We start from the raw sequence: 26,414 nt of genomic DNA on the forward strand, positions 1-26,414 counted from the left end.
GTGCTGGCCGTGCTGAGTCCTCCTTCGAGGAGCAAATGCGCCAGCTTCAGGAACGCATTGGCCGGCACCCTGCCTACAAGGACCGCTTCGGGAGGGATCTCGCGGACGGCGATTCAGAGAACGAGCTATCGGACAACGCGATGGAGCGACTCACAGCTCACGACCAGCTCGAGCGGGACGAGACGATCCGACAGATCGCCCAACGACTCGACTCCGAGACTGGCTCGAGGTCAGACCGGCGCATACGCCCTAAACGTACTCGGTCTCGAACGAACGCACAGAACAGCAACGCAGGCAAGAGCGAGGCGGAGCGGCAGGCACCTGTCGCACAACCGCAAGCCAAGGGACGCAAGCGCCTCCGTTCTCCCAACGCCGGCAGCGACGCGGATAGGGAGCAACCAGATACTTCCATAGTAGTGGAACCTGCTCACCCTGCTGCCGGTGTTTCTTCGAAGCGCAGCACGAAACGCTCGCCTTCTCCGACGGCTCTCAAGAAACGCCAACCCTCGCAAGCTTCCGCTACTGGCGACACGATAACGCCCCTCGTGCTCTCCTCCGACTCTGGAGACGAATTGCGCCAGACCAAGAGGAAGACGCGACAGCCGGCTAAAGCGACGTCCCCGATCGCTCCTCCGGCCAATGCGATCACCGTCAGAAGCGGCAAAGGCAGTAAGGTGCGATCCAAGCCCCGTATGTCGATGGAGAAGGCGATCGAAGCGGCGCAAAAGATCAAGATCGACGAGCTCAAGACGCACTTTGTCGACATCTCCGCGTTCATCGATCATCTCGCAGCGTTCGAGCCCGACCGCCCGGGAACGCTGCTTGCGGGCTGTCGTATTGCATTCGTCAACGCCGACCACTGGAAGTCTAGAGGAGGAGCGGGATCGTCCCGCAATCGCTTTGATCAAGGCTTGCGACTCGAGATGGGCATCGTCGCGAAACAAGGCGGCGAACTGATCAAGCCTGACGCATTCATCGCGCCTCCGGCCGATTTGAGCCTCGCAAGTATGACGCAGCGGGACATAGATGATCGCGCCGAGAAGGAAGGCTGGACAACGCACATCATCGGGTTCCATCCCTCGAGTTACCGCCCTCCGACGTTCCGTGAGATCGTCAAATGCCTTGGAGGAGGGGATGGAATCTCGATCGATGAGCTGGGCTCGTATGTCAAGGTGGTCAAGTTCGCGTGGGTGAGTCAATGCGTCAAGGACAGGAAGAGGCAATCCGAATGGGAATTCGCGATCGACGGCGATCCTCGCGTGACTCCTCCGAGTCGAGTCAATTCGACAAAAAGCTCTCCAGTCAAGAAGACCCCGCAGTCCAGCCCGCGAAAGTCAAGGCAGACAAGGCAAGCGGGCCCGGCAGAAGGCTACACGACCGAAGAAAGCGACGGCGACAATTTCGAACATGAAGCCGTTTCGTAAGCTTGAGACACTCCTTGAGATTGGATCTCGCTAGTTCCTGACGTCGTCAATGACTGCAGACCATTCGGTAGTCAAGATTACCCAATCGGCGAGAATCCTGCCGATCGCGAGGACCAGATCGAACCACCAGGTCAAGCCTCAGAGCTCGTTCAGATTGAAAAGACATCCACTGTACCGAAGACGCTGCCTCTTCATGAAGGAATCGCTCTAGAAGGTCTCGAAGAGCAGTCCGAGCTCGTCAGGTCACTCGGTACCGAATTGGTTGACGACATCCTCGATCATGAACAAGGGTATTTCATCTACGAAGGAGTCGAGGACGACTGTGAAACCGAGAACGAGGTGGACGTTGAAGGTCGTGATAAGCACGGCGGCGCGGCGGCTAGAGTCGAGCAGAAGAAGCCGGCGGTAAGATGCTCAATTCGTTCCAGCGCCAAAAAGCCGCGCTCTCATCACGAACGGTTCCCTTTCCGACAGCGTCGCGGTCGATATGTTGTCGATCGTGAATTTGTTGCTCCGGGAACTCGAGTGGGACCAAACGATGCGACGGCGGATGTGGTGCGTGATCAAACGAACTTTCTTTCGGTCTTGCCGGATACCCATGCAGTCTCTAGCTCTAGCTCCTGAAACTGGCGGAACTTCACAAGGGAGACACGTTCCGTGAGAAAGGCTACAGGGTTGGTGCGTCCAGGAATCGCGAGACGGGATAGCCCGAGACTGACGGTACCTGTATTGTATGTTGAAGCTTCAAGCGCTCTCAGGAGACAGCGGGAGAGAGTATCAGACTACCAGAAGCTGCGCAAGATCAAAGGTATCGGGGAGTCAATAGCGCAGAAGATCATCGAGATCGACCGAACTGGTGAGCCCATGTCGCGCCATCCTGAGCACGGTATCTGGCTCAAGTCATCCTGCAATTTCGCCAGGCTCTCATCGCAAGTTGAGTCATCAGTTGCCAGAAGATAGAGCTGCTCAGCTATTTGCAGGCGTGTACGGTACGTTACGGTTTCCCCTAATAGTCGAACGCTGCCGGCTCGGCTGGGCTGACCTTGCACGGCCCGACAGGGATCGGACTCGTGCTCGGTCGTAGATTCGCCCAACAAGGTGCAAGAAGCATCGAGGATCTCAAACGAGAGGAATTCTTCACGACGCTTACGCTCGATCAACAAGTTGGACTCGAATACTACGACGATCTGCGAGAGCGGATTCCGCGAGCCGAAGTTACTGCGCTGTATGATACGGTTCTCCGAGCTGGTGAGCACAAGGCATCCTCCGGCTTGTCAAACGCCCAAAGATTCTTTGCTAAGTACAGATTGTTATCGTAGCTCGACAGGTCGACCCGGAGCTCCAGGTTGAATGTATGGGATCGTACAAGAGGGGACAAGCAGATTCGGGAGATATCGACATCCTCATCACGCGAGATCCGACCGAGGATCGCAAGACGCATAGCGGATCGATAGGCAAGATCTACAACATTCTCAAGTCTGAAGGGTTCTTCCAGCACATCTTGGCTGCGAGCGAGGATTGGTCCGATCTCGCGTGCAAAGTGAACGGTCTGTGCAGATTGCCCGGAGGCAAGATGCGCCGCATCGATATCCTCGGTGTACCGTGGTACGTGCTTCTTGCTCTCTTTGTACATCGAGGATCAGCTATCCATTGACAGCCTCGTACGCAGGGCGGACATGCCTGCTGCCTTGATCTACTTTACCGGGAACGATCATTTCAATCGATCACTGCGACTGAAAGCGCGACACATGGGATACTCGCTCAATCAGAAGTGTCTGTCCAAGCTGATTCTCCGCGACAAGAGTGGGAACAAGTTGACGGAAGGCACGAGGATTCACGTCACGAGCGAGCGAGAGATCTTCGACATTCTTCAAGGTGAGCCTTGCTGCTTTGTCTGGCTCGAGCTCGTGGAAATGTTCGGCAGCTGATCTTGCTTTCTCTCGCTCTTTGTTTGTATTGCACCACGCCTCTGGGAACGTCTCTCTCTCGCCGCTCGGTCTGTCACTAGTCCCGTGGAAGAAGCCTGAGGAACGGATCCCGAGTTGATTATTTCTCGCATTCTCGCCTATGCGGGACGAATGATTTATCTTCAGACTGTAATTCTTGTATGCTGCACATTCGTATGAGAGAATGCGAGGCGATTTGATCGAAATAATTGTATTCAGTCAACTTCGGCGAACGGAACCTCCGCCGCATCGCCTTCGGACTTTACTGCCTTTGCAGCTCACACCGCTTACTGCAGACAGCGCCGAGTAGCACAAGCAGCTCCGATTCCGCGTAGAACCCAAGGGAGACTTGACATCACCGGATCATCATCCGCCTGGGCCTCCAGCGGCGACTTGCGACCGATGCCTGCCTCGTAGGCCCTGCTTTCTCGAGTAGAGCTCTGTCGACTGCTGCTGACCTGCTCTGATGCCTATCCACAGCCGCCCGCAGGCGATCGACCTCGTTCCGCCTCAACCAGGCGACTCGCGCTCGCCTCTGCCGTCACCTGCTTCGCGACGCTCGCTCCTCGGGCACCTCAAGCGCATTCCTCGACCACCTCGACCTCGTGTGCCATTCAGAGGAAACGCACAGCAGCGCAGAACCGAATTGTTCAAGCCTCTGAACGAGTCCGACTCCCCACTCGGAACGCTCGTCATCCAAGTCCTCGCAGCTCGCGATCTCGTAGCAAAGGCGAGCAACATTTCTTCTGCAGATCCCACTTCTGTCAGAAACGAGAGAAGGTCTCCGAGCTGACGTTCCGACCTTTCCTTTCAGGATCGTAATGGACTGTCGGATCCGTACGTCGTGATCCGATACGGTAACCATCGGGTAAGTGATTGCAGGACTGCGCCGGAATGCAAGTCATTACGGTTCAGGCCGAATCGCATCAAAGATTTCATCCCTTTGCCAGCGCGAAACTCAAACAAATGTCATGTTTCACAGGTGACGAGTCCAACAGCGTACAAGACGCTTCACCCAACATGGTCTTCCCAGCACGAATTGAAACACGGTGAAGACGTTGCTGGAGAAGCCAAGTTGCAAATTCCCGCAGTTTACGAAAGCCTAGGGCTCGCACGGGAGCGTGTCGAGATTGTCTGCTGGGATCGAGACCGTGTCGGAAGCGAGTACATGGGAGAAGTCAGCTTAAGCGTCGAAGACTGGGGCGACATCTCCAATGTTGAAGATCTGTCGGTCGGATTCTCCGACGAGCGCAACAAGGTCAGTGTCAGCTCGCCTTGCCCTCTGCAGAGCGATGGATCACTTACACACATTCCTGTAAATACAGCCTCGCTGGCACGCCCTACGCTCCTCTCGTTCGCGAGCAACCGTTTCGGGCGAAATTCTCGTCAAAATTGGATTCGTTCCGCTCAATGGGAACCCGAATTCCCCTTTGCACGAAACTGACCGTCACCGGATCGTCTCTGCATTCAAGCGTATCGCTGAGCGTGCGGAGTCTGCTCGAAGAGGGTCTCGCGAAGATCGACTGCTACTGACCTCTCCGGTTAGTCTCCAATATAAACGAGCATCTCGTCGCAAAAGCCTCACCATGCTTTCATGATGTTAGGTAGAGGGATACGGTACGATCCGTGCTGACGAGCAGCAACCCCTCGGGGGGTCAAATCTTCCTTACGACCTTGAATCGGAATCCGACTCCGACGCGACGGACGCGACCATCGACGACGATGACGATACAGCCAGTGACATCGAGACGGACGATGAAGGCGTGCTTGCAAGCCAGTCTGCCCTCGCCGAAGCTTCCAGCGACGAGGACGAAGATGACGATAGCGGTGAGACGGAGGCGAAAGATTACTTCGACCTTGATCGGTCGAATCACCTTCCCGTCGCGGACTCGCCTCTACCTGCCATCGTAGTCGGTGGCGTAACCGAGGAAAAGGAGACTTCCAGTCCAGTTCCGATTGCGACATCCTCAGCTCATCAACCTGTCGAAGCGGGCGCACCAACCACGGCCCCTCCCCACCGTCGCGGTCTCTCTCTGCCTCAGTTCATTCGACGACGAACGAGCACCGCCTCTGTCCCGAGTATCTCCGCGGGGACGGCTGTCGACTCGCTCGCTGCTTCAGACGTCGAAACCCCGGTTTCTACCCCGGGCCGTCAGCGTCGACGCTTCTCACGCAAGTCGAGGTCATCGAAATCTACCCTCGACGGTGTAACGAGCGGCTTGACTCCAACGGATACGAGTCCCTCCGGCGATTCGCAGGTGCATAGTCAGGCCAAGGGCAAGAAGCGGGAGCGCGCCAAGCGAAAAACACGACGGAACAAACAGGGCCGAGAATATACTTTCGATGACGGAGACGACATTGCTGGGCTCGTCCAGATCGAGGTCAAGTCAGCAAAAGGCCTGCCGCGCTGGAAGAATGCTCTCCGCACTGGCTAGTGAGGACAATATTCTTTCTTCAGTACAGCCGAAGGTTCAAATTGCTGAGATCACGTTCGATTGCACAGCGACATGGACGGTTTTGTCGTGTGCAGCTTTGGTCGCAAAATCTTCAGGACTCGCGTCATTCGACACTCGTTGAATCCCGTCTGGGAAGAACGTCTCTTCTTCCACGTTCGCCCGGCCGAAACGCATTGGTACGCGAGCTCTCTCTCTCCGCCACGATCAGGTGGCAAATTGCTCATCGTGTGCTCCCTCCAGGAACATCAATTTTTCTGTACTCGATTGGGACAAGTTTACCGGGAACGATCACGTTGGAGATGTAACGGTTGAGCTCGACAAGCTGCTTGGCAAAACCGTGCAACCCGACGAGCGTGGAGTCTTTGCTGCCGGCGCCGATGGTCGCCTTGTCGGTGATGATTTCCATGAGCACGACCTCGAGCTCGTCACTCCTGACAACACCGAGTCTGCAAAGCCAATCTTGACGATTCGCGCCAAGTATACTCCCTTCTCAGCCCTCCGCCAGCAGTTCTGGAGGATCTACTCGTCCCAATACGATGTCAACGAGAGCGGAAGTTTTTCGCAGATCGAAATCTTCTCGCTGCTCGACTCGCTCGGATCGACGCTCGCGCCTGAAACTGTCGAATCATTCTTCACTCGCTACGACAAGCGCTGGGAGGAGGATGAGCTGACGACCGAGGAATTGGTCCTGTGCCTCGAAGAGGAATTGCGCAAGCACAACGCAAACAAGTCGGCGCACGAATCTCTTGAAACTGGAGCCAATACGCCAGGGTTTGCAGGAATTCCCGGCGCTCCAGGCACTCTTCAAGGTGGATCATCGGCAGGCTCCTTTGTCTCGAGCGAGAATGTCGAGGAACCTGGACAGTACGATCAGACCGACTTGTCCTCGGATATGAAGACAATCGCACCGTTCGTCCAACGTTCGCTCCGATATTTCTCACCCTTTCTTGCTGACATGCAACTCTGTTGCGAGTAGTGGAACGGAGGTTGTTACCGATGCAGAGAAAGGGACCACGGTCAAGGCTCCAGAACCGCACGGTTCGGTCAAACCGCCTGTCCGGCAAAGCTCGTTTGAGCCTTGGTCGGACGACGCTGTGTCAGGATCTGGTAACGTCGAACGAGGTAAGGCACAATGGTCTGCATGTCGAAAATTGTGGTGGGCTGACGGGTTTGTGTTCAGTCATTAATATCAAGAGCTGCCCCTTGTGCAACAAGCCTCGCATGAGCAAGAAAGGAGAGCTCGGTATGTTTTGCCATCGATTGAACATGATTCCCGCTTGCTGATCATTCGATTCTCGAAAGACATTATTACGCACCTCGGCATTTGCTCGTCCACGGATCCCGGCAGCGCGAACCGCTTCCTGGTCAGCGACTTCGTTACCGCGTCGCAGGCCCAGCGCAAGTTCTTCTCGAAGGTTGTCTCCAAGATCACAAAGGGATCGTATCGACTCGGAGCTGTTCGTTCTCATTCATTCTGCGCGACAGCATAGAGCAAGATCCTCACGTTTCACTCTTTCACCTGCAGGATTCCGCCAATATTGTATATCGTTTTCGTCAGGATACACTTGCTCTTGATACTGACGTCCCAGTGTCCTCTTAGATCGTTCAAGATCGCCATACCGGCGCCCTCTTGGAAGAAAAAATTGCCGTTTACGTATGCTTTCCTTCTTACATACATGATCTGCGCACAACTGATCTCGGTGTCAATCTAAGGTTCGTCTCGGTATCCGCCTGATGTACAGGGGCATGGGTACGAGTGCAACCGAGAGCGCTCGAGGTGAGTCAGTTCATTGTACCTCGGATAGTTCAAGGCAGCTGACGAGGTTGCCTCACAGTCCGACGCCTCCTCGACTCGCTTACAAAGAAGCAAGGCCTCAAATACGACTCGCCCGCGTCGAAGCGGGATATTGCCCCCTTCATCGCGTTTCACAACCTGAATCTCGACGAGATTCTCGATCCTCTGCCTTCTTATCGTAAGTAACCCTCAGCTTTTCGTGCGACCGGAACATGGTCCTCATGACGTTCATGCTGGGAATGTAGAGACATTCAATCAGTTCTTCTATCGCAAGCTGAAGCCAGAAGCGCGACCTCTGGATGACCCGGATGATCCTCGGACTCTCGTCTCTCCTGCCGATGTGAGTGACATCAAAGCCACGCTTCGGAGCAGTACGTTTTGCTGAGATCGAAATCCGCGCAGTGTCGTGCGATGTTCTTCGAGTCGATTGATGCCGCGACAAACATCTGGATCAAGGGCAGAGAATTCACCGTCGGGCGCATGCTCGGAGACTATTACGGCCAGCAAGCGAAAGATTACGAGGGAGGAAGTCTCGCGATTTTCCGTCTCGCGCCGCAGGATTACCATCGATACCACTCTGTACGTCCGGGTTACCCTCCGCTCTTTTCTCGTGCAACTAGTTCGCTGATGACAGCGCACAGCCTGTCGACGGAGTTATGGGACGAGAAGAGTACATCCCCGGCGCTTTCTTTACGGTCAATGCGATGGCGATCCGCTCGCCGCTTTCCGTATACACGGAAAATGTCCGACTCGTATCCGAGATCGTCAGCCCCGTCTTCGGCAAAGTGATGAACGTGTACGTGTTTGGTCTGGAATCGTCAGAGGAGCCCGCAGACATTATCTGACCCCATTCCGAACGCAGATGGGTTGGCGCAATGATGGTAGCGTCAATCAATCAGACAGTCCACGAGGGAGACAAAGTTCAGCGGGGCGACGAGGTGGGATACTTTGCTTTTGGCGGTTCGACCATTGTCGTCGTGTTCCCGCCCAACACGGTTGTGTTTGATCCGGATCTTGTCGAGAATTCCAAGCACGCGGTGAGCTCCGTGTCCGACCGCTAGATTATACTCTGGTCACTGATATTCTTGTCGCTTCGCTACAGATCGAGACCCTGATCCGGGTCAAGACGCGCATTGGAAGAGCCGTCGATGCTTCAGAGCAGTGACACTGTTTCGTTTTTCTCTCCAGAGTCTTGTCAATTACACCAGCATGAATCCAGACCGCGTGAGCATGTTTGCAGTGCGATGCTAGTGCTTTGCATTCGGCTCAGGGCCCAAGCGCAGCCGGCTCGGCAAGGGGAGAGAGCGAGCGAGGTGCCCCACTTCGCTCGGCATTCGGCTGCCCTTGCAACCGAAGCGAGGCCTGGCTCTCTCTCGAAGTTTTTTTGTTGTCTGTTCCTTCCTTCTCCACCTAGACTGCATCAATCATGGTGTCGATTCCCTCCACGTACTCTCGTATCGTACTTCGCGAGCGACCCAAGGCCGAGATCCTGCCGTCGCTCGATGGCAAGACGGGTACTTTTACCCTCGAACAGAACCTCCCGACTCCGACGCTGGCTCAGCTCAAGCCGGACGAAGTCCTCGTGGGCGTCGACTCGATTTCGGTTGACCCTGCCATGCGAGGCTGGCTCAACGATTCGAGGTCGTACATAAAACCTGTCGCGATTTCGGAGACTATGCGTGCTGGCGGTGTGGGTAAGGTTGTGCTTGCACCCAAAGGCAGTGAGTTCAAGGTAGGAGAATGGGTGTATGGAACTCTCGGCTGGACCGAATATGCGGTAGTACCCACCAAGGAACTCGAAAGAATCTCGTCAGTTCGCAACCTCCTTGCTAGCTCGTCTCCTCTTACTCACTGGTCTTGTATCTGACAGGGTAACGAAAGATATTCAGCCATCCTGGTACCTCGGCGCGCTCGGAATGCCGATGCAAACTGCGTACTGGGGTCTCAAGGATGTTGGTAAAATCAAAAAGGGAGACACTGTAGTTGTCAGTGGCGCGGCCGGTGCCGTCGGGTCGATCGTAAGTACTGCAGCAATTTGTTCGCTTTCGGTCCCCTGCCGCAAAGCGTAAGATTCATTGAATCGCCGTGCGGGCCGATGATTCTTCGCGAAAGCTCACCACATCCCGCTCTCACGTGTCGAAAGGCTTGTCAAATTGCGCTCATTCAAGGTTGCCGCGTCATCGCGATCGCGGGAGGAAAGGAAAAGTGCGACTGGCTGCGGAACGAGGTTGGAGTCGCAGAGACGGTCGATTACAAGGAGAAGAACTTTGCCGCAAACTACAAGAAGCTGCTCGGCAAGAACGGCGTCGATGTATACTTTGACAACGTCGGTGGCGAGATCCTCGATACGGTCTTGACCCGTCTCAACAAGAACGCTCGAGTCGCGCTCTGCGGTGCCATTTCGTAAGCTCGACTGAAACAACACGGCGACGGTATGTACATACTGACAGAAAGGGTAAATCGATAGAGCATACAATACGCCAAACCCGAGGGGCCTTACAAACTACCTCACCTTGATCAGTCAACGCGCAAAAATTGAAGGGTGCGCTCGGTTATTCCCCCTTTCCAGGCCAGGCTAGAACTCGGCTAAGAGCAGCATTGCTGACTATATTTGTCGAATTTGCCGGTCAAAGATTCATCGTGTTCGACTATGCCGACCGCTACCAGGAGGCGGCTGAACAAGTTGGCGCTTGGATCGCGCAAGGCAAAATTCAAGTGCGCGAAACGAAACGCTTCGGCTTGACTGAATGTGTCAATGGTACGTAGCTTGCACATGGCTCTATCACCTCCCAGACGGTTCCGGTCACCTGAAAGATCCTGACAGACTTTGCTCCGCGATGTAGCCCTTCGAGGTCTGTTCGAAGGCTCCAACACGGGAAAGATGGTTGTCAAATTTTCGGAAGAGGGTCCCAAGTTGTAGAGCTGTGTCACCGAGCTTTCCGAGCAGTAAGATACCCTTGCAATAGGTACGATTAAATTCAGTAAACATTAGCTCGCTTGTCTGATATATGCATGATTGCGAGAGGGGTATGAGCTGGATGTCCTATCGTTCGGGAACTGCAAGAGGAAACAGACAGAAAAGTAGCAAAAAAAGATTGATCAAAGACAGATCGCCGCCAGATCTTCCCAGACGGCGAGCGCGCGCGCGCATACGCAGCGCGCGGGGCCTGCATCGCCAACCATCAGTTCCGATCGCGCTCTCGGTCACACCTCCCTTCGCCTCGACGTTACAAACACACGACTGTAAAAACGCCACGACGAGTCTTGCCTGCTCAACTTGCGTCAACAACTACAAATTCAATTTGCGAATTGCGAGTTTCGGTCATCAGCTGCGATCAGCCTGCCGTAGCGTTCGACCGTTCGCTCCACGGCTCGCGCGCGTCCCTCGAGGCGTAAAGGCTCAGGATGGAGGAACCGCCCCGGCTACCGTCAGTCGACCCCTCGGCCGCGCTCGCTGACCTCGCGCTGCTGCCGTTCCTGTCCTTGTCGCCGTACCCGTCGCTCGTTCTCAGGGTCGGCCCGCTCATCGATGCGCTGCGCCACCGACAATCGTACCCTGTGCCGCCCTCGTCCCCACTGCGGTCCGCAACGACGACGTACAACCCGCGACCGGGACCGTCATCGGAAGGTCCGCTCGACGACCGACCTGGCCCCAAAGGCGAACCCAGTGTCGATGTCCTTCCGAGCCTCGAGCAGCTGTCGATGAAGACCCCGTCCGCGCGCGTGGGCCTCAGCGCAGCCGACGATTACTTCTCGCTCAGGAACGGCGACGGCGTCGATGCATCCGAGCGAGACATCGCGACGATGAGACTCTACGCGAATGGTCTGGCACCGGCATGGAAGAACACGGCGTGGCGAGATGGCTTGCAGGTCGTAGATGGAGGGAAAGGACAAGAGGGCAAACTGACGAGGAGCTCCTCCATCGCTCAGGGCGATTCGACGCTACCGAGCCCGACTTACGACAATTCCATCAATCTTGCAGCAGCGGCAAGTGCGGCAGCGAGGAACCTGAGGGAGACTTTCGCGCGGATGCACGAGGGCATGGACGATCGCGACGTTACGATGCGCGAACGACTCGGGACCGTGCACGAAGGCAGCGAGGAGGACGACGAGGACATGGACACCCCGAGCGCTGCCAACGTGTATCATGGGAACGACGACTACGAACCTGATGGCGGCGTCGAGACCTGGCGCGCAAGCTGGAACTTCCTGTCGAGTGTCGAGCAGGCGTCCCTCTTCTCTTGGCTTCTCGACTTTCTCGAGCAGCTCGAGTCGTCGCGGGCGGAAACTCTGGCGAACGGTCAGCGTCGCCCTTCGACCGCTGATTCCGCAGCCGAGCGAATCGATGCGAGCTCGACCAGTTCCATTCTGAACGAAGACGACGACGGAGCGCTCCCAGGCCCCGCTCTCAACTCGACGCTGCGACTACCTGGACTCCACTTTACCGCTGTACCGACCCCTGTTGATCCGATGAATGGCTCTCGTTCCCCCCAATTCATCGTGATCTCGACTCCTCCCCTCGTCGAAGCTTCGCGGCGACTGTCTGAACAGTTCCGCTCACAACGTCACCCGTCAACAAGCTCAAGTGTCTCCCTCTCCACTCCCGGCCCGTCTCTACTTCAGCGACAAAGGCAGGAAGGTTCAATCGCTTGCTTCAAAAGTTCTCCCGTCCCCCGGCGCTCGAGCGACGACGCGGATTTCGCGATGGCAGGCGATCCCTGGTTCGAGAGCTTGGGAAGCTCCGAGATGGCAGTCCGAATCAAGGAGCACGCTTGGAGCAAGAGTGAGTCCTGCGCGCAAAAATCTGCTTGCGCCAATTGCTTTGTACTAATTGGTTCTAACCGCGTCCATCGCAGCCGAACTCGGACCTCTGAGCGAATGGCCAGTCTCGCTTCGCACGACCATCTCTTCGATCATCGCCTCACCTTTCCGCGAATGCATCTTGTGGGGTCAAAACAAGCTCATCATCTACAACGATAGGGTAAGCGACTCGAGTCCTCGTTCAGGGCAATCTGACTCATATTGTGTTTGGCGCTTCCCCAGTACATTGAGACGGCGGGGCTGAAACATCCGGACCTGCTCGGCACTTCCGCACGTGAGTGCTGGGCCGAATTATGGGACGAGCTGGAACCGGTGGCGAATCGAGCGCTACAAGGCGAGACTGTCTCGTTCCATGACCACTTCTTAACCATGGAGCGGGACGGTTTCCTCGAGGAGACTTACCACTCTTTCACGTATGCCCCGCTGCGCGACGGAGGGTCCGGAGACGTAGTCGGCATCCTCAACCTGAGCAACGAGTAGGTCGTATCCGGCTATCCTTAGGAAATCATTGCGATCTGACGAGTTTCGTGGTGAAATCAGATCGACAGCAGCTGTTGTTGCGTCTCGTCGGTTGTCCACCGTCAGGGATCTCATTCACCACACCTCTCTGGCCCGAACTGTTGAAGGTGAGATTGTTCTCCTCTCCCGTCTCGTGTGCGCTAGAACTCACTCGCCTATCTTCCTTCGAGCAGAGTTTGCCACTTCTGCGATGAAAGCTATTGCGAAGAACCCTTACGATGTCCCATTTGCGATTCTGTACCACGTGGACGAGATTCAGTCCAAGCCGACTACCAAGGAAATTCGGGCCGGCAAGACGACAAGCGAGCGTAAACTGATCAAGCTGAGCTGCAAGGTAAGACCATTGTTCGTTGTTGGGGTATCATCGGCCCTTCGCTGATCGAGTCTGTGAGCAGGGCTCGGTCGGTGTCAGCCACGATCACCCGTTCCTGGTGCACGAGGCATTCTGCGATCTTACTCCCGCCCGATCACGAAATTCATCTTCTTCCTCCGCCTCGACCGCAACAACAAGCTCGAGCTCGGCTACGGCGATGGACATACGTGACCGGCTCATAGACTCGTCCTCATCTACCGCGTCCTCAACCCCTCCTGGCCGTACCAGCTCGCCCCAAGCGCGAGCCAAACCTGCCTGGACTTGGCCATTCGAGGAAGCTTGCTTGAAGCGAGAAACCGTTCAAGTCGATGACCTCGGCGACTTGGTCGATTCTCTAGATGAACGGGGATGGGACACCAGGCCAAAGTCAGCAATCGTGATCCCCATTCGCATCGACACGGAGGCGAGTGCACCCAGCGCCGTCATCGTCCTCGGAGTAAACCCGATGGCAAAAAGGCTCGCTGAGAATCCCTTGATGAAGACATTCTTTGACCTCATCTCGCGGCATATCGCCATCGGCCTGTTCGCAGTTCTCGTGAGTCACTCCGATTACTCCATGTCTTTCCATCCGCAGGCGAGCTCATGTCCCCGTCACAGGCTGCCGAACAAGACCGACGACGTGCGGAAGAGCTCCTCTCCCTCGATAGGGCCAAATCCAGCTTCTTCTCGAGCGTTTCCCACGACCTCCGGACTCCCCTCACGTTGATCCTTTCGCCCCTGGGTGACCTTCTCGAGCCGGCACAGCGGAGACTTCTCCATCCCAACCATGCCGAAAAACTAGTCCTCGTCCAGAAATCGGCAACACGGCTGCTAAACATGGTCAACAAGGTGCGTAGACCTCTCAGTGGCGTTCAGAGAGGCGTAGTTGACCTTCCGCATCGACTGGCAGCTGTTGGACTTCTCGTCAGTCGAGAACGGGAGAATGTCGTTCCGATTCACTCCCGTTAGAATCGTGAGCGCCAGCATCCGAAACAGCAGCCAGAGTTCGAACCAAGCTGAATCTCGATTGTGGAATAGGGCAACTTGACTCGAGAGCTCGCCAGTTTGTTTGTCGATGCGATGGAAAAAGCCGGTATCGACTACACGCTCGAATGCGACGAAGATCCCGCAGACGCCCAACCGATTTATCTCTCCCCAGATCTGTGGGAGAAAATCATGATGAACATTGTGAGCCGCATGCTCTTGCAGAATGTACACAGGTTCAGCGCTGACCACGTGAGGTTGGGACAGCTGGGCAATGCGCTCAAATACACTCAGCGTGGGTCGATTGCCGTCAAACTCAAGTCGACCCGAGGCGAAGCAGTCCTTAGCGTAAAAGACTCAGGTGTTGGCATCCCACGGGACGAGCTCGGCAATATCTTTGAGCGATTTCATCGAGTCCAATCATCGTCGCGAGCGACGGCTATGTCCACTGGTATCGGACTGGCGCTGACACTCGAGCTCGTGAAGTTGATCGGCGGTCAGCTCGAGGTCGAGAGCGAGCTAGGAGTGGGATCTATCTTCACGTGCGCTCACGAGCCCTTGCCGTTTGTAGACAAGACACTGACATCGGATCTATCTGTACAGGGTCCGATTATCTCGAGGATACAGTCACTTGCCCATCGAGCAGGTCGACCATCAATCATCGGAAAGCATTACTTATTCGGCTGGCCGGAACCTTTCTGTCGTAGAAGAAGCTGCCGGATGGCGCCTCGACACGCTTGCGGATTCCCCCTCAGCAACGCCCAGCGCAGCAACACCCAGCGCAGCGCTTAGCAGGCCACCTCCCTCAGCTTCCTCCCAGCACAGCGGAAGCGGCTCAGGGGAAGACTATCTGGGAAGCGAAGATGTACTGAGCTTGAAGAATCGAACGATTGTTCTCGTCGACGATTCTCGCGACCTGCGCAACGTTCGTTCAGCTTGTCCGATCGCCTAGACTTCGATCATCACACTGACTGCGCTGATCGTGGAAAATACAGTACATGTCCTCCCTGCTGTCGACCCAATTCACCGTTGTTCCATTCTCGTCGCCTATCGATGCTCTTGAATACATCAAGACTGCCCCACCGAGTCTCCTTGTGACCGATTCCATGATGCCAGGTTAGTCGTGCTTCATCCTTATTGCTATCAGCTTGGGGCGAGCTCACGAAGTTGCTATTCGTTGATAGGCATGAGTGGTATGGAACTGACGCGCGAGATCCGCTCGGATCCGCGAGTCTCTCTGCTACCGATCATCATGGTACGTACACACGATCAGATTGGCCTTTCGAATTCGACTGATGTATCCCTCGCGCTCTTCGAAAGGTCTCGGCGCAAGCTGGGTCCGAGGCAAAGGCTGAAGCGCTCGAGGGTGGTCTCGACGATTACCTTGTCAAACCGTTCCCTCCTCGAGAACTGGTCGCGAGGGCTCGCATCCATGTCCAACTAGGACTGATGCGTGTCGAGCTGGAAAAAAGGGTCGAAGAACGGACTAGAGCTCTAATCGAAAGCGAATCTCGAAACCGCGCTCTCGCTGAACGCTACTCGACTCTCAGTACCGTCAGCCCAGTCGGAATTGTGCAGATCTCGCAAGAGAGTAAGCATGCCAACCCTTCGGATCTTGGCACAGACATTTCACTGATCAATATTCTTTCTCAGGGGATCTTGTGTACGCAAATCCTGCTTGGTTCGACATCTCGGGTCACAACCCAGATGCTCCACTCAGTGCTTGGAAAGAAGACGTTGTTGCCGAACATCTGCCAAAACTTGATCGCCTCTGGAAATCTGTAGTCGAGGATGGACAGGCTGTGGACGTGCCCGATCGCCAATTCCTCTTCAAAAGCGGTAAATGGGCACAGCTCGAGGTACGTGTTTTCAGCAACTGCTAATCTTCCTGACACATCAAAATCGCTAACTCACGTTGCACAAACACAGATTCGTGCTTCAACCGAAGTCGGTCTGCCTGCAGGTTGGGTCGGCGCATTGACCGACATCACGCAGCAGAAGAAGATCGAGGAGCTACATATTCGGACTGTTGAAGAGAGGATGCGAGAGGTAGAGGAGAATCGTAGGCAGATGGAAGACTTCCTTGACTTCGTGAGTTTCGCCTTAGCTTAGCTTGTCTGAATTCGTCGAGCAACACTGACCTTGAATGTGTGAACAGAGCTCCCACGAAAATCGCAACCCGCTCAGTGGTGTCGTAAGTTCAACCCTTTCTTCTCGCTTCATCATCGGTTGCTCAAATTATGCGCCCCTATAAAGTGGCAAAATGCCGAGGTAGTCTCTGCTTCGCTCGAGAAATACGTCGAGCTTCTGGACGACCTCAGAGATGGCCATCTCCCGCCGTCGGAAGAGCTTGAAGCGCTGCACGATGAGATGGTGGAGAATACCGATGCCATGGAGTCGATTCTCTTGTGTACAGCCCATCAAGTGAGTCCTTTGCAGAGATATCTTGCTACATGTTCAACCTGACAATTGTTCGGTCTACTAGGGTCGGATCGCCGATGACATTCTGAACGTGAGCAAGCTCAACATGGGTTTGCTCACGATCAATCTTGTTCCCTTCGAGCTCGTACCACGGATGATCGAAGTCAAACGGATGTTCGAAGCGTAAGTGATCGCTTAGGCACATCTGCTTTTCGTGAGGTTCTAAACTGTTTATTCGGCCTATACAGCGAATGCTCGCAGAAACAGATCGATCTGCGGCTTCTCGCAGGCAAGTCCGTGAATGAGCTCGGATCGCAGTGGATCTCGGCAGATCCGGCTCGTCTACACCAGATCCTGCTCAATTTCCTGTCAAATTCGATCAGTACGTGTTCAATCAGCGTCTCTAGCGAATGTAAGCTGATCAGCTCGACCATGTAGAATACACCACCGACATTCCACACAGGAAAATCACTATTCGCATCGACGCGTATCCTTCCCAACCTGCCGAGCGTCCTGGCGTGATGCGCGTCTCCCATGCCCCGCCTATTGAATCCCCCAATGTCGTCTGGATCGTCGTCGGCGTCGAAGATAATGGCAAGGGCCTGAACGAGGAGGAGCTACTGAAACTGTTCGCGCGATTCTCTCAAGCGAATCCTCGGAGCGATCAGGTTCGCTATCCAACGTCCAGTGGACTTGGTCTCTACATCTCGAAGAAGCTCGTCGAGCTACACTCTGGTGAGTTCAACTTGATCGAGGCAGTCGACACAAATGCACCTTAACGAGCCTTTCCTCTTTCTGCTCACTCTAGGATTCATCGAAGTAGAGTCTCGCCAAGGGGTCGGCTCTGTCTTCTCGTTTGCGATCCCTGCTCAGAAAGCCCACCCTCAGATTGCCGCCGCCTCTCCGCCGCTCTCTTCGGTACCTATTGGAGCAGGAGCGAGAACGACAAAACGACCGCTCACATCGCCTGTTCCCTCAGAGATTTCGCGATCTTTCAAAAACACGAAGACAGGGCCAGGACCGTCAAGTCCGGCTCCGCCCGTTCTGCCGCCTCCGCCCATAAAGGTTCTAGTTGTGGAGGTGAGTATCCCGCCCTTTGACGCAATTCAAAAAGGGCCGTCTAACCTGATGGCCGCCCTTGCGTAGGACAATCTCGTCAACCAGAAGATTCTGTGTCGCCAACTCAAGAATGCCGTAGGTTCTTCTGCTACTGTCAAGCTGAACGAAACAACAGAGTCCTGACTGGTCTGGTTCCAACAGGGCTACGAGACTCAAGTCGCAAACAACGGTCTAGAAGCGCTTGAAGCATTCGAAAAGGATGCGTTGACCGATCGGCTCATCAAGATTTGTCTATGCGACATCCAAATGCCAGTGCTTGATGGTTTGTCGGCCGTCCGGATCCTACGCCGGAAAGAGCGAGAGGGCGAGATTCCTCGTCGTTACCCTTGTATCGCGGTAACGGGTAACGCACGTGCCGGTCAGCAGGAGGAATGCCTTCAGGTCAGTTTCGCTCTAGCTTACGAGGATTGAGCAACCCGCGCTGATGACCCCGAACACAGGCTGGATTCGATTTTGTGCTGTCGAAACCTTATACCTTTTCGAAAGTCGTCGAGCGCATAGAAGCCCTCAAGCTGGTGGACTGATTCTCATAAAGCTCCTGGTCTGTGTGATTATGCCATTGGATTGTTGCGAAGAATTTCCGTATTGTTGTATCGCATCTGTAGCACCTGCTTCTTCATAGCTTGCAATTTCTCGGCAGCGAATGTGTTATCCTCACTTGCGGGATAGGAACCTCGGTTTCGGAAGCTCCAGGAAAACGAAGAAAGAGATAGATATCATCGAGGGACCGTTTCCCCTTCTCGTTTTTTTTTGCAGACAGAATAGACAAGGTGGTATAGGTACAATCGAGAGAGAGGGATGTGAGTTCGGGAACTAAACAGCAGACAACCTTTTGCAGAAATTACTCGTCCTCCTCCATCTCCACGTCCGAGTCTTCATCCGAGTCTTCGGCTTCCTTGACCGTGATCGGTTCGAGACGGTGTTCCTGGTCGACGTGCGTGTACGAATCGCATACGAACAGCAGTTGAAGGTCGTACTTGCCTGCTTTCGGCAGGGTAAAGTCGAGCTTGACGGCAAGTTTTCGTTGCACTGTAACCTTCTTGACGGCCAGCAATCTGATTGCCGGAGGAATGTCAGCATCTGCAGATTAGAGGATGAAACTGAAGAGACGTACTGCTTCGATGCGGGATCACCCACCACGAGCCACCACGACTCCTGCTTCGAACCGGGGAAGAACGGTGCAGGCACGGTCGTGTCGACTTCTTCATCCTCGTCTACTTCACGATCGAGTTGAATGTTGAGCGTGATCGGATCTCCAGCGGCGGCATCTTCGGCATCTTCGATCTCGTACGCCAACTCGATCGAAGGGTACGAGTTGCAGAATTGCGCGACGGGTCGCATCTGTTTGCTGTCCATCTGCAAGATCTTGTCACGATCTTCGTCTTCGAGCTCCATAATGTCGTAGACAGTCTTGACATCGTTGGCACCGCAGCGCTTGATGACCTCGGAGCTGAAGCCAGGAATCTGCTTGAGGGGCGAGTCGGTGTCCCAGACGGCTTGGACACACATCTGCGACAACTCCATAGCTCCAATAGCGTTGAGATAGGCATTCGACGACATGACATCGACGCAAGCGGCAAGTAGGCTGTGACGGGACAAATCAAGCCTTTCGATCAGGTTTGCTCGGAACAAGATGAGCGAGACACTACTCACTTGAGAACCTTGGACAAGATGATGGCTTGATCGGCAGCGAGATCGGCCGGGAGGTGGAGACGAGCGAAATGAGCCTGAAGGAGCACGTTGGTCTTGAAGGCCGGAGATTCGTAATCGACAGTCGCAAGTTTGACCGGGACGCGATCGTAAACCTTGCGAAGGAGGACATCCTCGTGATGCCGGATGGGAATGTTCTCGAATTCGGCAGCCGAGGAAACGATTTCGAGCAGACCTTTGAGTTTCGTTCGCTCGTTGAGCGACATGCTGAAAATGTCGATCGTCACGTAGCTGACGTTGTAGTACGCAGCGATCATACCCAAGTTGAGAGCCGATACGTCCACTGCACAACAGGAGATACACGTCAGTCAACGCAACGACCAGGCCTGCCGAATGCAAACTCGGAACTTACTCTCGTCCTCGATCGTGATGGCCTTCGAATTCGTCAAGTCGTTCAAGGTCGACTCGACAAGCTCTGAGAGGTGGTCACTGAGATGCCTGTGCGTGTTGCCCTGCATATTGTAGTAGTTGGGGTTCGCGACCAAGCGTCGGTACATCCAGGTCCACGTAAGCCAATCGACGGCATCCCTGCGGCAGCGAAGAGAGACTGTGAATATGGATAGGGTTCGAAGTAGAGAAGGAGCAAGACGTACTGCTTGTTCTCAATCGTCTTTGTGACGATCTCGGCGTTGAAGTGGTCGTGAAGCGAGAGGTGGAGATGCGATTCGATCGGAAGTCCCTCATTAAGGAATTTCTTGAAGAACTCTTTGCGGACCTGCGATACTCAGACAGCTAGAGTCAGTCAAGAGCCCGAGGATACTGGATCAAGCTGAAGAAGATCGAGAACTCACTTGCTGACACATGAGCACGCAACGACTCGAGGTGTCGTGCGAAGGGCGGCATGCACGACCCATCATCTGGAGAATGTCGGTGAAAGGGTAATCGATGTAGCGATGCTCCTTGCCCTCGAATGTTTGCACGCCCATGATGACGACCATGTACGCGGTCAACGGCATACTCCAAGCCGTGTCTTTGCTCGCGACGATAACTTGGATCGCGCCGGACTCGTACAGGTGCTCGACGATGCGCTTGTCTTGCTTCGAAAGCGCTTCGTGGTAGAACCCGACTCCGTGTTCGAGGGTCTCGCGCAGTCCGGGATCTTGAACGTGCTCAAGATGCGGTGCGAGTTCCGAAGGCTCGATGTTGAGGAACCGGCTCTCCTCCTGATCGGCGAGGCAGTACGTGAGGATGTCGTCTGCGGTAGCGCGGCATTGTTTGCGCGAGGGAACGAAGCAGATCACTGGTCGGTCTTGCGCGTACTCGGAGATGGCGAGGTAGGCGGGTTTGGCCATCTGGATCATGAGCGAGGGGAAATGCGGCACGTTGAACGACTGCAGGTGAACCTCCATGGGCAGAGGACGAGCACCAGGTCCAAAGTTGAAAATGGTCTGCGAGCTTGCACCCATCCATTCGCCAAGGTCACGAGCGTTCGCGAGCGAGACACCGAACGCGACGATTCGAGTCGGGTTCTCCGTTTGTGCAGCGACGTAACGGGTGCGCGAAATGACAACCTCGTACGTCGGACCGAGTTCACCTCCGATCAGTTGCAGTTCGTCGGCGATCAAGAGGCCGATATTCTGCACGTTCTTGCGCTGCTTCCATCGTCGAGAGAGAAGATCCCACTGTCCTGGCGTGCACACGATCAAGTCTCCCTTCTCGAGCAATCGGATATCGTTGCTCGTTTCTCCCGTGAGCGCAACGATCTCCTTGCCTCCCTGGATCCCACCAAACTTGGCTTTCCATTCGGCAACTCGGGCATCGACGACCTCCTGGAACGGCTCGATGCACACGGCGCGGGTAGGCTCGCGCTGCGACCATAACCGCAGGAGGGCGAATTCGGCGCAAATCGTCTTGCCCGATCCGGTTGGAGCACCGACGTACACATTGTCGTTCATTGCGTACAGCGCCTGGAAGACCTGGGTTTGGATCTTGTTGAACGACGAAATCGAGTCCGAGTAGATCGCTTCGAACTCGCGGTTGTGCAAAGCGGAAACAGGCAGAGGTTGGAGGTCGAGAAGTGTGGTCGGGGCAGGGAACTTCTCCGGCAGGATCAAGTGCTTGAAGGAAAGAGGAAGACGAGTCTCGGCGTGGAGCCAGCGGTCCGACACGACCGAGATGAAGTAGTTTGGCGGCAGAGGATCCATCATCGGGACAGTGAAAGTGACGTAGTGATCTTGCTCGGCGTAACGTTGTCGGAGGATGAATTGATCGTGGAAGAGAATGATTTCTCCGTCGACATCCTCGACGAGGATCCAGAACGATTCGGCAGAACCGTGCACCTTCTCCTCCCATTGGAAATCGGGCGTGATCGTGAGCTCGACACGGAGCATAGAACGCGTGATAGGCTGAACGTGCGCGGAAAGCTCGACTGTATAGTGAGAGCTAAGTCAATGAAGGCAACGGCTAGGCCAAGACCAAGAGAAAACGCACGTTTGGGGAACTGGTGGACCAGACGGTGAACGAGACGGCCGGCTTTGGGTTCTCCGATAAGCTCTCCGAGCTCTGCAGACGATGGAATTCTGAGGGTTAGCGATTGCACCGGAACCATCCTGAAAGAGCGGTCAGGGCGTGCTTACCTGCAGGCTCGAGATCGAAGTAGCGGTACCAAGGGAACTCTTTCCTCTCGGCACGTCGTACAACGTCGAGAGGGACACCCTTGAACTGCCGCAACGGACTCATCGTGCTCCACATCCTCTTCTCGACCATTTGACACAGCGCGAGCGCTTTGTGCGTCAAACCCGCCCATCCACGTTTGAGACAGATCTCGAACATGGCGCGCAAGATACGGCCAGCCGATTGGGTCACGTACACCATGTCGGACACGAGCGCGAACCCGTCGAGCTTGAGCTGCGAAATGTACGCTTGGAGCAAGACATTGATCTTGGCCGAAGGGTCATCGACGCTCTCTTTGATCGGAATCGGCACGCGTTCCAGAAGTTTCGCAAGTTCGAGCCTGGAGGTCCGGCAACGTCGTCAGCAGGGACCTACTATTCGGGGGTAATTGTGTCTCGGTACTTACTTCTCTTCCGCACGGACCGGCACGTTCTTGAACTCTTCCGAGAGCGAGAAGATCCTGAACAATTCGATGAATCCGGTTGCCGACTTGAGCTGCTGGTTGTACGTGCCCATCGACGTGTGCGAGACGTAGAAACCACTCGCAATTCGACCGAGCTCGTTCGTCTGGAAGACTCCGGAACGACGGTCGTAGCGGATGAGACCCGACTTTTCGAGCAAGACTGCCGCGGTGTGCACGATATCGGAACGCTTCTGGATGAGTTGAGGATCGTCGGTTTGGCTGTCAACATTCAACCATATCCATCAGTGAGTCGGAACAAAGTTCTGAAATGTAACTCGAGCAGCAAGACGACGCACTAGTCGGGATCAACGCTGTACAGCGAAGGCGAGCCAAGCATTCGGACGTAGAGATAAGTGTAGCCAAGCCTGTTTAAACGCGTCGTACGGGTCAGTCACGACACGAGCTAGAGTAGGAGATGGAACGCAAGATCGACTTGCCATTGAACTGCCTCGTCACGGTTCCTGATAGTGCCGAGAACGATTTCGGCATTGAGGTTGTCGGCGAGCTTCGAAACGTATTGAGATTCGATCGGGAGTTGCTGGTTCATCATCGAGAGGTAGTACTGCAATTCAGAGTGATTCGTGATGATGATGCCTTCTCCGAATGTATCGTACTGCGGCCGACCTGCACGACCGAGCATCTGGAGGACATCCTGGGACGACAGTTCGACCCAGCGACCCTTTTCGGGATTGTAGATTTGGGTACCCTTGATGATGACGACGTGAGCGGGCAAGTTGACTCCCCATGCCAACGTGGCGGTCGAAACGAGAACCTGGATACGGCCATCTCCGAACAAGTCTTCGACGAGGGTACGGTCGACTCGGTTCATTCCAGCGTGGTGGCACGCGAATCCGAAAGGCAGGAGATCCTTGAGGTTCGCGTCGGTGACCGATTCGGCTTCTTCCGTGAGGATCTCGCGAGTGGCCGGGTCGGAACGAAGGAACTGAGTGATCGTGTCGTTCTCGACAGCGTGGTCTCGCAAAAACTTGGCCGTCTTGGCCGTCTCTTTGCGCGAGTGGACGAAAATGATGATCTGATCCTTGCCGGCATGCTCGAGCACCTTCTCGTAGCAAATCTCGTTCGTGATCTGCATACGCTTGATCGCCTTTTTCTCGGTGACTCCGATGAATTCTTGTTTGAGCGGACAGGGACGGTAAGACGAGTCAAAGTGGAAGAGACCCTTGTCGGGATTGACATGCAGGAACTTTGCGACGTCGCGGTAGTTGGGCAACGTTGCCGAAAGTCCGACCAGTCGCACGTAGTTGTGAGTCTGTTCCATCCTGCGGATCGTCCTCGCGACGATCGACTCGAGTACCGGTCCACGCTCGTCGTGGAGGAGATGAATCTCATCAATGATGATGAGCGACACGAGGTTCGTGTACGACGTGTCGGTCGATTTGCGCGTAATGACATCCCACTTTTCCGGAGTGGTCACAATGATTTGCGTGCCAGCGATTTGATCCTTGGTGAGCTGGCGATCTCCCGTCAACTCGTTGACAACCACGCCATAGGGAGCAAGTCGCTTTGTGAAGTTGCCGACCATCTCCTGCACGAGCGCCTTCATCGGCGCAACGTACACAATCTTGAATGCTGCAAAATCGAATTCGCCAGTCGATTCGTCGCGGTGTTTCGCCAACTCGTTGAGAATCGTGAGCATGGCGACGTTGGTCTGAGACGATAAACCAGGAAACGTTAGTAGATATTCGAGCCTGAAGCAACCTGAGAAACGATCTCACCTTTCCTGCACCGGTCGGGGCACAGAGGAGCAGCGGCTCGTCGGTTCCGAACGCAACCGGGTACAGTCGACTCTGCACTCGGTTGAGGTTCGGGTTGCCCTTGAACGCTTCGCGCGCCCATTCCGGTAGCGACGTGACGGGCACGAGCTCGCCGTCCTTGAGCGGAGCGGGTTTCGGAGCAGGGACGTGCACCTCCTCGTAACCCTTCTTGGATCGCTTGAACGAACCTTCGGGCAGCTTGCATTTCTTGTTCGACATGAGTCGACCTCCCTGCGCGAACGCCATCGAGTCGAGGTCGAGCACTTTGCGAGGTGGAGGTGCGGCGGAACCGGGGACGAGGGTACCTTTGAGGGTCGACTTGTCGACTTGATCCGAATCGAGGGTCATGCCATCTCGAGAAGGTTTGATGACATCGCCTCGAAGCTCTTTCAAGATCCATCCGACTCCCTTCTCGCGCATGGCGACTTCGACATCGATCTTTTCGTCTTCGTTGCTCCTCGCGAGTTTCGTGCACCAGACAATCTTGTCGCGGTTGTTGACGAGGGTCGACACGAGTTCGAACTTGTCGTACTCGGTGAGGTCCATGAGCGAGTTTTCCACGTCTCGCTTGTTCGCGTCGGACGAGAGGAGCGTCATGGCGGCCTGAGTCTTTTCTGCCGCTTCGAGCGGGTCCGTGTACGATTGCGCGACGAGACGTTGGAGCCAGAATCCGTCAATCTCGCGTGCGGGCACGCTACCCGAAGTCGATGTCGATTTGGATGTTGTTGTCGTCGCACCGTCGCCACCGATGACGAGGTTGTCGTTTCGTGCCTCGTCGTCGTCGAGGTCGACCCCAGTGACCATCTCGTCGTCTTCTGCTGCATTCGCTTGGTCGTCTTGGTCGTCGTCGTCGTCACTCTCTTCCCGCACCTCGAACCCGGCACCATCGTCGTCCTCGTCTTCGTCCTCTTCTTCAAACACGACGGCAACGCCGACATCGTCGTCAATCTTGCCATCGTCCATGTCGACATCGGCATCGCCCGTTTTGGCGGCATCGTCGTCGTCGCCATAGTCGGTGATCTTTTTGCCGAGGCTGACGAGTTGGGCAAACGTGTCGCTCGGGACTGAAGTCGACACGAGTTGATCAATCTCTCGCTTCTTGTCGAGGTCTTTGAGGTCGTCGTCTTTGAGGTACGACAGGATCATGTCGGCTGCAGACCTGACCATCGCGGGAGGAGTGTCTCCGAGAAGACCGTGTACGGACGCGAGCATGAGTTCGTACACGGCGCGAGTCTCGGCAGTTCGAGGACGGTAATCGAGTCCTTCGAGATCCTGAGTCGCTTCGAGGACGTCTCCATACCGAGTCTGACCCGGTTGAGTGGATCGTCGAGTGGGTTGACGTTCTTGTTGTTCTCGTTTGTCTCGCTTCTGACGTTCCTTGTCTGCCTTTTTGCGCTTCTGTTCGAGGTCGAGGTCTTCCTTGAACGCGCGGGAACCCATCTCTTTTGGATCGATGCGACCGATGATCGACTCTGCCTCACCGGTCGGCTCGTTGTCGCGGCGAGTCAAGAGTGAACGATCGGCCGTCGTGACGAGCGAGGCCTAAGAGATCGAGCGAGGGTGAGGTTCAGTTGGGTGTGGCTGTGGGAGAATGAGACTGACCATGGCATTGTACTGGTAACCCGAGTAGTCGGGTTTGGGCGGCATGGTGACTCTCCAGGGTACACTGCGCTATACCCGCGCAGGAAGGGGAGGGGGAGAAACGACTAAGGAAGGATGAAGTGGACAAGTCGATCGTCAACTCGAGACGCGAGGCAGACGCGGACAGAGGCGCGCTGCAGGGCTTGATAATCAAGCGGAACGACGAGTCGCGTGGGATGGGGGGATTGGCCCAAGTACCGGGGGGCGCGGGAGTGGAGGAAATCAACCCGTTCGCCGTCGCCGTCGAGAGAACACAACTACTCGCGCCCACTCGCATCAATCTCGTCTCTCTCTGCGATCGACGCCACTGATAGGAGGGGTTCATTCGGTCAGTCGCTGCTTGTCATGGTATGCGTGTATGTCGAGGCTGACTCG

The 26,414-nt window shown here is 55.3% G+C and overlaps 4 protein-coding genes across 4 annotated transcripts; 3 read left to right on the forward strand and 1 right to left on the reverse strand.

Moving 5' to 3' along the window:
- Positions 1-35: 35 nt before the first annotated feature.
- On the forward strand, positions 36-8,786 carry JCM15063_001131 (uncharacterized protein; the record flags this gene model as incomplete). The annotated part of the gene is made up of 29 exons (XM_076677920.1): positions 36-1,420; positions 1,484-1,829; positions 1,899-1,979; positions 2,042-2,102; positions 2,167-2,280; positions 2,345-2,413; positions 2,484-2,672; positions 2,744-3,029; positions 3,094-3,299; positions 3,681-3,783; positions 3,851-4,100; positions 4,185-4,238; positions 4,353-4,628; positions 4,696-4,911; positions 4,975-5,804; positions 5,874-6,002; positions 6,067-6,735; positions 6,803-6,948; positions 7,007-7,069; positions 7,129-7,283; positions 7,352-7,366; positions 7,427-7,480; positions 7,540-7,603; positions 7,662-7,799; positions 7,867-7,961; positions 8,024-8,200; positions 8,263-8,417; positions 8,484-8,658; positions 8,724-8,786. 29 exons carry the CDS (start codon positions 36-38, stop codon positions 8,784-8,786), a joined length of 6,564 nt encoding a protein of 2,187 aa, XP_076534876.1.
- Positions 8,787-9,047: 261 nt separating this feature from the next.
- Positions 9,048-10,541, forward strand: JCM15063_001132 (NADP-dependent oxidoreductase; the record flags this gene model as incomplete). The annotated part of the gene is made up of 6 exons (XM_076677921.1): positions 9,048-9,430; positions 9,492-9,639; positions 9,765-10,024; positions 10,089-10,163; positions 10,255-10,379; positions 10,465-10,541. The coding sequence occupies 6 exons, from the start codon at positions 9,048-9,050 to the stop codon at positions 10,539-10,541; spliced, it is 1,068 nt and encodes a 355-aa protein (XP_076534877.1).
- Positions 10,542-11,026: 485 nt separating this feature from the next.
- JCM15063_001133 (uncharacterized protein) lies at positions 11,027-18,361 on the forward strand (the record flags this gene model as incomplete). Its single annotated transcript, XM_076677922.1, has 25 exons — positions 11,027-12,404; positions 12,478-12,602; positions 12,665-12,918; positions 12,983-13,068; positions 13,135-13,295; positions 13,357-13,869; positions 13,932-14,162; positions 14,224-14,286; positions 14,352-14,501; positions 14,565-14,839; positions 14,901-15,222; positions 15,293-15,413; positions 15,482-15,552; positions 15,618-15,888; positions 15,951-16,156; positions 16,227-16,388; positions 16,456-16,491; positions 16,554-16,721; positions 16,783-16,901; positions 16,967-17,100; positions 17,157-17,453; positions 17,527-17,798; positions 17,865-17,912; positions 17,979-18,218; positions 18,278-18,361. The coding sequence occupies 25 exons, from the start codon at positions 11,027-11,029 to the stop codon at positions 18,359-18,361; spliced, it is 5,787 nt and encodes a 1,928-aa protein (XP_076534878.1).
- Positions 18,362-18,678: 317 nt separating this feature from the next.
- Positions 18,679-26,045, reverse strand: BRR2 (ATP-dependent RNA helicase BRR2; the record flags this gene model as incomplete). Its single annotated transcript, XM_076677923.1, has 13 exons — positions 18,679-18,892; positions 18,952-19,422; positions 19,491-19,830; positions 19,900-20,075; positions 20,141-20,262; positions 20,339-21,915; positions 21,978-22,049; positions 22,124-22,500; positions 22,567-22,842; positions 22,920-22,988; positions 23,061-24,292; positions 24,360-25,940; positions 26,001-26,045. The coding sequence occupies 13 exons, from the start codon at positions 26,043-26,045 to the stop codon at positions 18,679-18,681; spliced, it is 6,552 nt and encodes a 2,183-aa protein (XP_076534879.1).
- Between the last annotated feature and the right edge of the window lie 369 nt (positions 26,046-26,414).

This window comes from Sporobolomyces koalae (assembly GCF_050403365.1).
Source record: "Sporobolomyces koalae JCM15063 DNA, S_koalae_JCM15063T_v1_ctg11, whole genome shotgun sequence".
NCBI classification, from domain to species: Eukaryota; Fungi; Basidiomycota; class Microbotryomycetes; order Sporidiobolales; family Sporidiobolaceae; genus Sporobolomyces; species Sporobolomyces koalae.